The following is a 10601-nucleotide window of genomic DNA, read 5'->3' as shown; positions in this document are numbered from 1 at the left end:
ATGGATGGATGGAGAATTCTTTAGATTCGCCTCATTCAGGTCCTAAATCCAAATAATTTGCCAGTGTTTCATCATGACTTCTGGCCTTTCTGTGCCTGTAAGCAGAGATGTCCTTATTAATCCTTAAATTATACACAATCACCCAGCCTGATGATGGTTGGTAAAATGAGCAACCATTATATACTTTATTTTTCATTCTTTATTTGGATCCCCATTATCTTCCATATATGAGCAACTTTCTGTTTGTGTCAGAATCTGCAGATTATGAATGCTCATCCTCCAAATAAAATACAGAATCTATGCTTTCCTTATAGCTACCAATGTTTCACTCCAAATTTACTAGTTTTATACAGGTAGGCTTTTTTTTTTTTTTTTTAATGTTTTGTGCAAATTGTGATAATCGTAGCATGACATCAGCTCCAGAACTGTGGAATTTGTATTGACTGCCCCGTGTCAGATGGAGAGGCTCAGGTATGGTGTAACCACACAAAACACTTAGTGTAGCAAGATTTTGTATAACATAATGTTCCTTATGGGGTAATACTAGTTGGACAATAAAGATCAACACTCATAAAACAGAATATAACAAGAAGTAACACAAACAATAATCCTCTACATTACAAAATAGATTTATACATTATGTATACAGTTACAAAGCACTTTGTCTTGGCACTTTGTGATCTCTGAAACAGAAAGTTATCAGTGTAACATCAAAAGCTAACCAGTAACAACTGAATTAGACCTGTGGCAGTAATCTAAAAATATTTTTCAAAATGCAATTCATTAACAAAAGCTGATAATATTCAGATCATTCTTCACAAATCCAATATACAAAGCAGATGGTCATACAGATTTGATTGAGTTACAATTATGAGCAAAACATGACAATACACACATCTGGTGTCTATGAAAGGTTTCCTGAAAAGTCATTTATACATGCCAAGAGAAAATAAATACAGTAACATTTGAGAGTACAGTTAAAATGGTATAAAAGTTCATGGTTTCGCTTCTTATAAAGCTTTACAGCAGCACATGTAACACATTTAGCCTTGGGCCCACACAATATCACCAAACACAAATATTTTATCATTGTCATGTCACTGAAAAGCACAGACTCCAATGTACAAAATTAGTCAATCATGGGTTTTCTATATTAGTGGTTGAAAATTAGAAACAACATGTAGGACTCCAGTACTGATACCTTTAACACATCATGATTGTAAATCATGGTATCCTCACAAATTAACTAATTAACAGCATATTTCAGAGATTCTGCTTGCTTCAGGTCCTAAACCAAAAATAAAAAGTTACTCTTCTTGCTCATCCAGAATAAACTCCTTTACCTTACATTACAGGCAGAGAAGAAAGACAGTTTATAAAAATATGTACCAGACAGTAAAGGGGAGATGAGTTTAATGTCAGATACAAGCAACAAACACAGATTTCAAAACGTCTGCACCAATCTAAATTTACTTCCGCTTTTCTATTGTCATCAGTGCTTCCATTCACTCATTCCTTTGTTGGTGCCACTCTGAAACTTCCTTTTGGTCTTGGTGTGGGGTGTGTGTGTGTGTGTGTGTGTGTGTGTGTGTGTGTGTGTGTGTGTGTGTGTGTGTGTTTAGATGAGAGTGGTCACATGAGTCCACCGCAGCAAGTGGACTTCTCCTTCTGGGACTCAATGTAATCATGAATCTGGAACTTGGGTTCATGAGGCTGCTCTGCTGCTCTGTGCTTCAGCTCTCTGCATTAGAAATGCAGATAAGCAGGAAAGGATAAACAACTTGAAATCGCATAAAACTGCACATGTTCAATTAACATTTCAGCATTTTTTTCCACTTAAATGTTAAAAATTAATGACATTTAAAAATAAAAGTGAATTTTACATGTAAACTCTGCAAAATATGAGGAAAAAATGTATTTGTTTGATAAAGTTAGTAATGCTAAAACTATAGGAAACTTCAATAACTAGCTAAATATTTTACAATTACAAAAACAACAACAAAAGCAAACTTAGTGGTCTGTAAATGGAGCAATGTACCGTGCTATAGCATGGAAAGCGAGTTCTACATTCACACCAGTCTTGGCACTTGTCTCCATGAATGGAACTCCATATTCCTTGTTCAAAAATAACAGGAAAACATGGATTGTGTATAGCAAAGACAGTAAACAGTATTAGTCTTTGAACAGTATCTCTTAGTAGTTGTAGTTTCTAAAGGTATACGGAAACATGAAGGCCCTCAGGACAGCCTACCTTAGCCAGCTTCTGTCCGTCTTCATGCTTGATGACTCGCTCAGCTGCCATGTCTGACTGTAGGAGCGCAGGTATTGACGGTTATTCTGAGGTTACTACAAATCCTCTGCATTGATAATTCAGTGGTCACCAACCCTCATCCTAAAGATCTATATCTTGAAATTTAGTTCTTGGCTGGATCCAACAAGAGGTGATTAGGATGTTCAGTTGTATTAAATAAGCATTGAGACTAAATTCTTTAGAAAGATAAATCTCTAGGAACAGGGATACTGTCCACTGTTCTAGGTAATCAGTTACCAATCATAGAAGTCAGTATCCAAACACGTGAAAAAACACTGAATACTACTAATTCAATCATGACTAAACATGATGAAATTCATCAGAATTTCAGTACATGTCTGTTTAAGACTGATGGGAAAAAAGTGCCAGTCCAAGTTAGCTGGAAACTCTGGAAACTGGAAACCAAAATAATGTATGTCAAATTGTGCCAGTATCGAGGTTGTATCTTCCTTTTTTTATTACAAAACACTGCTCAAATATGTTCTCTGCTCAGTTAATAACATTAATAAATTGGCATTAGGGCTGCATGGTGTAGAAAAAAAACTATACTGTGATGATAATTTTTCATCTTCTGTTTGTGATAGGCCTTATATATTAACACACATGGTGAACCCTTACACTGAATTTAAAGCTTTGCTTTATATTCATCAGCAGACTCTTCTATAGGTCTATCAAACGTGGACACACATGTAGCAGAAATTACATCTCTCTGTCTTTTTATGAAAAGCATTTGTTTGTTTGGATCATGCAAATGCCATGATTCATCTAAAACACCCACAAATCACTTATTTGGAATGTGTTAAATTGGTCAAGGTAGTCTTAGCACTTTAAAAAAAAACAGGCTGTGATTTCTTAGATGGCTCATTTGCATATTGCAAACAACATATTGTGCAGCTGTAACTTTTAATTTCTGTGGAATTTTGCAATATTCAGTGTGCTGTTCCCAGGGAAGTAAACAGATTATCCCAGCAGTTACATTTCCATGAGTCCAATAATTCAAATACTACCAAATAATTCTGTTTTATAAACAATCTTAGAATTGTTGAACACTGCTATCACCATTACAAACTGGGAGGTAAGATGGTACCATAGTGCTACTGCAGATATACTGGATAATGTCAGTTTTACACACCATTACAGAACTACTGTATATAAATGCAACATTTCTGATTGCTAGGTCATGTTGGCACAGACCCTCTGTTACTGCTTTACAGGTCACAGCCAATGAACCTTTACATTTATCTACAATCTACCACGGACACACATATAGCCAAAACTACAACTTGATTTTCTCTGGATCCAACATCTGTTTACAGGCAACAGATATACTAGAAACACTAGTGAAGTGAAACTGACGCTTAGCATGTCTTACTTTTCTACACATTTCCCCGTTAGGGGGCACTGTTGCCGTAAAATGCACTAATAGGAGGCAACACCCTCGTAATTACAGTTATAAAAAAGCAGAAGTAAAAATTCTCAACTCATTGTTCAAATATAATTCTAATTAAAAGGAAGCAATGTGGAAACAATCCATGACCTGCTTTTACATTCAAATAATTAATGAAAGAAAAAAAAAACCACTTAGTTTGATTTGACTGCATATATGTTTTTTCCAAAGGCGTTCTTTCTTAAATCATGCAGTAGAGAAAAAAAATGCTGTATTTATGTGAACACCAAAATGTCATTAAGAATTTATGGATTAAACATGTTGACAGCTCCCATTATCACAAGCAAACAGCTGCAACGCAAAGTCCTTAGAACCTCTGATTCAAAAGTAAAATGCATGGAGAAAGGTCTTTGTAATTGCATTTTAGACTTTCATGAGTCTATACTGCACAGTCCAGACAAATTAGCCATCTGAAAAATTAAGTCTATTCTTTGAGCAAGGCTCAAGTTTCATGAACTATACAATTAAAAGGCCTGTATGGAAATAAATGGTAATTAAGGTATCTTAATATTTCACTAAAAGTGTGTAGATTCAGTTCAGTGTCTTGGTAGCTGCTTCCATTGGCTTTTTTAACTATTGACATTAAATCCCTTTCGAATTGGCGTTTGAGTCATAATTACATATTTTAAGCATGTTTAATGTGGGTCCACTTATAATTGTTTGTAGGTCTTTAAATTTCAGGGGATTGCTGATCTCTGTCTTTACTCCTCCCAGGAAGTCCCACTTACCTTGTTGCCAAGCAACATGATGACCACATCCTTCTGTGCATACTCATGAATTTCAGTCAGCCAAGCCTGCATGGTGACAGATGAAAAAGAGATGACATGAGAGCACTGAAATAAGAAAAAGAGTTGCCATTTGAAAATGAATGCTTGTCACAGATCAGTTGATTGGTGCTTGGGAAAAGAACATTGCTTTTCACTCAAACAAAACATAGGCAGAAAAGTAGTGCGTGCCAGCCTTACCCTGATGTTATCAAAGGACGACTTTCTTGTGATGTCATACAGAAGCAGGAGAGCTAAAAGGTACGAGAGAAGCAAATTCACCACAAATACCTCAAACCATACCTTTCAATCATTTCATTTTAGCACTCTAATAATCCATCACTGGTAACAAAATACAGTGAGAGCATCCCACCTCCCAAAAGAGATTTTTAAATATCAGAGATGAGCCATCGTGTGGTTACCCTGTGCATCTCGGTAGTATGCATGAGTGACACTGCGAAACCTCTCCTGACCTGCCGTATCCCAAATCTGTAAGAGACAGCATGAATGAGAAAAAAAATATTTCTTTGATGTCAATAAGAAACTCTTTAAATATACAGTATATTGAAAGTGCAATTTAATCCTTATGTCATGTAATTATGCAGATCAACATCTTTGGAATATGAATGGGCAGAAAAGCCTATATATAAACTATGAGATATACTTGGCATGTTGCTTTGGCTCTGTAGAGATTTCATAAAAAAGGAGAGAGAAAAGGTTGACTGAAATTGTGAAACCACCCTTCACACTATGCCAAAGATAGCCAATGTTATATAACTGCCAATTCACACTAATAACCTGAAGGTAGACATCCTGAGGAACAGACTATACAGCTGTGGACAGGTTTAAGAATGAGAATCCAGTACACAGAATTAGTACATCGTCCCGGCCGTCACAACTGGGCTCCCTTAGAATGAAATAACTAGCAAATCTGGTGAGCATTATAGAGATTGTGGTGAGCGTTTATAGAGAGCTGTCTGAAAAAGTCATTCCCTTCTTTCAAAACAAAAAAACCTTAAGACACTAAACAGGCTTCTCTCATCGTGTGGTATATGGAGTTGCAAGAAATCAGTAATTAGAGTTAATGGGTATGTGTAGTACAGTGCGAATAATGGAGAAAGGGGCATCACTGACCTGCAGTTTGACCTTCATGTTATCCACTGTTACCACCTTGTTCTGAGAAACCAAGAAAGAGGAGATGCATGAAAACATTAATGAAAAGAAACTGGACACAGCTTTGTTCAAGCACAATGTAAGGCTCCTGTTTGGCTATTTTGCATTCACAAGTATGCAAAACCTTTAACAGTTTATTACGTAGGGAAGGCACGCACGCAGGCACGCACGTACGCACGTGCACGCATGCACTCACCAGTTTATTCCTGCCAAAGTTTGAACCATATAAAGTGCTGCTCTCTGATCAGACTTAATTACACAGGGGAGAAGATGGCCATCAGAAATAACGGACCAGCTCCCTTTTAATTTCCTGGTGACATGTCTGGTTAGTATGTGGCATGCTTTTGTGAACAAAATGTTTCAAAATTACACCATCTGCCCTGAAAACATGACACTTAATAAATCATTTCACACATTACTGCCAAACAGCCCAGTGATCTTGACAAAAACACTTCAACAGCCACGAGATGTTACAGCCCCTACCAGAGATACACTGTTAGTGGTAATGATCAAAGTAAAACCATGAGTGTCTTGTCACCATGCAGATTCAGTAAGGTGATACAAACTACAAAACAAGTTCACTCACTTCATCAAAGTATCAACCAACTTCCTTGATTTGCCCTGCTGCACAGTAGAGATAGCCAGTGCATCTCAACTGAGACATGGTGATACTGCAAAAAATACACAACACGGACCTCAAATGGTAAGTGTGATAAATCCAGGGAGAGGCTTCTATTCCAGATGAGCCATATGTTATCTCTGTCTAAATGTTGTTCAGAGTAAAAATTGTTTGTTCACATAGGAAGGGTGCATTGTTTAGAGCGGGTTAAAAACTTGGTGTTCTCTTCAGAACGGTTTGAAATGCTCACCAGTGCATGACAGTCTATTGGAGGATATCTGTGCAGTCTTGATCCTCCTAAATTGGCTCTATTGTCATGTGATTAAAAAAACTGCTTAGTATAACTCCTACTCAGTCAGCTATGACTTTTATAAAACAAATTTTCTTTTTGAAAAACGAAAATAAAAAGGAAGTTCTTAATTGCATGGCATCTAAAACCACAATGAGACCGCTTGCTAGCAGGATGTGGTACTCACCAAAAGTGGGTGATGCACTTATTTTATACTTGTGCCTGATTGGTATAGTGTAGTGGGTAGCAATGCTGCCTCTCCTCTGGGGTTCAAACCCCATCTGGGCAAGTGCTCTATGATATACCAATAACAGTCCTTGTGCAAGTCTCCTAACACTATGCATGCGAAAATTGTCAGCCATCTTTTCCTTCATTCATCACTGGTCAGTAAATGACTATAGGCCCACTGCTGACAGGATGTTATTTGTGTGGCAACACAGCAGTGACACTAATGTGGTGGTAGATTGTCAGTGGGTGCTGTGCTCATGTGAGTGTATCAGACACAGTGGTGCTGCTGAAGTGTCAGTGTGTGGCCTACAAACCAAAAATATCCAGCCAACACTGGTCTCATGCACAGAAACTGACCATTAATGAGACATTGGAGGACAGCTAGCACAAATTCCATGGCATAGCAACAGATGAGAAATGGTTATTTAGAATCTGTCTAAATGCAATTCCAAACAACTGAAAGAAAATTGGTTCCATGAGGTTTCTGGTGTGACAATCATGTAGAGTTGTAAACTGTAAACTATCCTTTTATAGGCAGGGGAACATGCACTGTAATCATGCTCTCAATCGTGTCTCTAACTCTGTACTGCACTCACACACTAGTTTACTGCTCACACTTTACTACTTTTCTTGCACAGGAAGGCTGACCAGTCTCCCTTCTTAATCTTTACTGTCAAACAAACTGAAAGGTCAACGTGGATTTTTAATATAAACTGGACAGCATATAACCAAGACACCTGTTAGGACCACGCTTCACTCAGAAATGATTAAATTACTGCCTAATGTCAAAACATGGACTTAAAGCTGAGGTCCGGTGGACATTCATACACCCAGAGAGTCCATTTTAAAATCACAACCTGCCAACAATAAAATTACCTGTCTCAAAATCCAAAACATTTTATTAGTGTTCTAAAATGCTAGATTGTTAATTTTGCACAACCAGTTTTCTTTTGATCATATTTAAGTTAAATTTAAAGTGCAATCTACAATTTAAATTGTCCAGCCAAGCTTAACTACGGATGGACCTGCCCGAATATGAGTCCGATCTCTGCTGCAACACAAGTCAGAGAGGCCGAGGAGTGTGCATATTTAGCCAGCGAGACGTGAACCATGTCATCCAGGTCTAAATTGCCAGTCATGCAGCACAACCATCTAAAACAACACATCACACATCATATTGAATTCCATGGAAATGTAGCAAATTACATTGCCCTGGATTCCAGGGGAAGGACATCACATAGCACAATTGAAATTGGTTTTGAATATATGCATGTGTGTATGTGTGCATGTTATTTCTTTCAGTAATGAGGTTGTAGGATGAAGGTTCAGAAGGTTGATGTGCATGGAGGGCAAAAAATGACAAATTATTAAATATTTCTGCTATGGAATCAATCAAGATATACTTCAATATAAGTCCATCAATGCATTATTTAGATTTATAAGAATTTCTTGAACCATTTATTTAATGATTATTTGATGGATTTATCAAAGATATATTTACATATTTATTGAAGGAAATATTGATAGATTTCCTGAAGAATTTATTAGGAATGTAGACTTCTACTTGAGAATGAAAGGTGGGTCTGTTCAGGCTGCGCTGAGGCCTGGATGCTGGAAGCTTTATGCAAAGTTCCATTTTAAGGAAACTTTGCATGCTTGGAGATAGCTACAATGTTTAAGTCCAATATAAATCCAGTCAGTAGACATGACTCAAAACATTTAGTTTTGATACAAGTAGACAAAGACACCTGAGAAGATGAAATATTGCAGTTATACATAGAGTTAGTCACATCTCTTTCACATGTTCTTAACTAACATGTTTGTTAACTGTAACATTGGTCAGCAGCTTTGCTAGTGAGCCAACTATGTATGCCAGCTGAAACAAATGTAGACTACTGCTCTTTGCTCCTCACAACTAATCAAAACCATGATGCAATTTGTCCAAAGGCTTGGTGGTTGTTTGCAACCCACCATTAAACCACAGAAGAGGAAGAAGCGGAAGACAAATGAGTAGGAGGAGGTTTCTTTTGCAACCATCCCTGGCAGGGCCCGGGTCCCGTGTTTCTTTAACACAGAGTTCAGACCTGTTCCTCCAACCAAAATTATAACCATTATAACCATATTCTAGTTATTACAGAAATTGTAAAACTGTTCTCAAGGCAGTAGAGAAATACTTGCCCAACCCTCATTTTAAATGCCCAGTAAGTTGGGGGTTTTGATGTTGTTGCTGCTGCTGCTGTTTGAATTAGAGCCATGTTTTGCATATTACTGCCTGGCAACTAGCCACATGACTGGCCACACAGGTTATTATGACACTGAAATGAGGAGCATCAGAACTTCCATTGCTGCCTATATCTCTAGCACACATCAGAGTGAGGCTTCATCACATTAATTCTTCTTAACATTTCACCAGACATTAAAGGTAAATCCTACTTCCTACACTGTTAATGAGAATATTTTCTAAAATGTACACCTTTCTGCTCAAGATCTGTTCCAGCCTATCAATTAGTTGTAATGGATTTCCTTTTTTTCCCCCACCAATGATGGTGCATCAGACGGCCCTGCTCTCCCACCTCCCACACACCCACATGCTGAGTAACTGCTACAAGGAAGTGCTCCCAAAATAGTTCTGCCATGTTCCAGTGCACCACTGCTGCTTTGCCATTCAACCATTAGCAGTTAAAAAAAACAAACAAAAAAAAACCCCAGCCCAACTGCCTCCGCATTCTGCAAACAGGATGATAAACTAGTAGACCTACTTTGTAGATGAAGTCTGGGAACATTACATAGAACCAATCATGTTTATTTATACCATCCCAGATGATCTAGATGTGTTTAGTGTGTCCAGTGCAACCTGTGGAACTTCCTATGAGAAACCTCCAACTACTGAAATACATTTCCATGGCTACTCCCATGCTAACAACAATCTCTTTAAATAAGGGAAAAATTGAAATATTGGGATTAGATTTTAGCATAACAGCAGAGCCACGATGGGACATGCTATCAATTAAAATGGATATTCCACTATAAGCCTGGCTGCAGGGAGACAGTAGCTAAATGTTCACTAGGAAAATATGCCATTTTCCATAGAACCAACACTATATGGTGTTAATTGTTTAGTAAAACAAAATAAACATGAACATCTAATATACTTTTTTTAAAATGCATTACATGAACAAATTATAGTGATGCGATAAAAACAAAATATATTTCAGTGTTTCAGTTAGTGAAATACAAATGAACCACTGCTATGACATCAAATGTAACATCAAGGTTACAATATGATTTTCATTTGTTGTGAGATATGAAACTAATCCCCTTCCTCCATCTTCTCCTGCTAGGCCACTTCAATCTCTGTTCTACCTGTCCAACTGTTCCCCACTGCTCTATCACAAAATTAATCTTTACAACAGAAAAACACAGTCATCAATCTGATTCACAATACCAGTCATGCACGGTCATGTTTAAATGTAATTCTTCTCAGGTTTACCATCATTTCTGTACTGCCACTTTATCTCTCTCATGTCGCAGCTGTAGACCTTGTGTTTACTGTAAGGTCCTATTGTCATGTTATGCAATTGCCATGTTCAATGCTTTATTTGCAGTTGGAGTATTTACGCTCTACTGCCACACTCCCCCACCTCCTTATTTAGTAACCACAGATTTGCATTTACACCCTTCTCCTGCTTCCTATTCCTGCTACACTCTTTGTGTCTTGTCAGCACTGTGTAAATCACACCTGTATGCATGTAGTGCATCAGTGTGTACTA

General features: G+C 37.5%; 1 protein-coding gene across 5 annotated transcripts in view; it reads right to left on the bottom strand.

Annotated features, from left to right (window-relative positions):
* Positions 1-10601, bottom strand: part of LOC113575187 (ras-related protein Rab-37) — a 28859-nt gene that overhangs the window by 8683 nt on the left and 9575 nt on the right. For 4 of the 5 annotated variants that reach the window (XM_027006544.2, XM_035530395.1, XM_035530396.1 and 1 more), the window contains exons 3-9: positions 5657-5698; positions 4945-5011; positions 4724-4776; positions 4487-4552; positions 2252-2308; positions 2039-2115; positions 1-1741 (exon numbers count right to left, since the gene is read on the bottom strand). The exon at positions 1-1741 is cut by the window's left edge and continues 841 nt beyond it. In XM_027006544.2, coding sequence (XP_026862345.1) covers positions 1633-1741; positions 2039-2115; positions 2252-2308; positions 4487-4552; positions 4724-4776; positions 4945-5011; positions 5657-5698 — 471 coding nt within the window. In that variant the 3' untranslated portion in view covers positions 1-1632. Of the gene's footprint in view, positions 1742-2038; positions 2116-2251; positions 2309-4486; positions 4553-4723; positions 4777-4944; positions 5012-5656; positions 5699-10601 lie in introns of those variants that run through there. The other variant, XM_035530394.1, reaches the window with a different exon arrangement.

Source organism: Electrophorus electricus, chromosome 1 (assembly GCF_013358815.1).
Source record: "Electrophorus electricus isolate fEleEle1 chromosome 1, fEleEle1.pri, whole genome shotgun sequence".
Classification (NCBI taxonomy): Eukaryota; Metazoa; Chordata; class Actinopteri; order Gymnotiformes; family Gymnotidae; genus Electrophorus; species Electrophorus electricus.
This window is presented reverse-complemented; position numbering and strand designations above follow the sequence as displayed.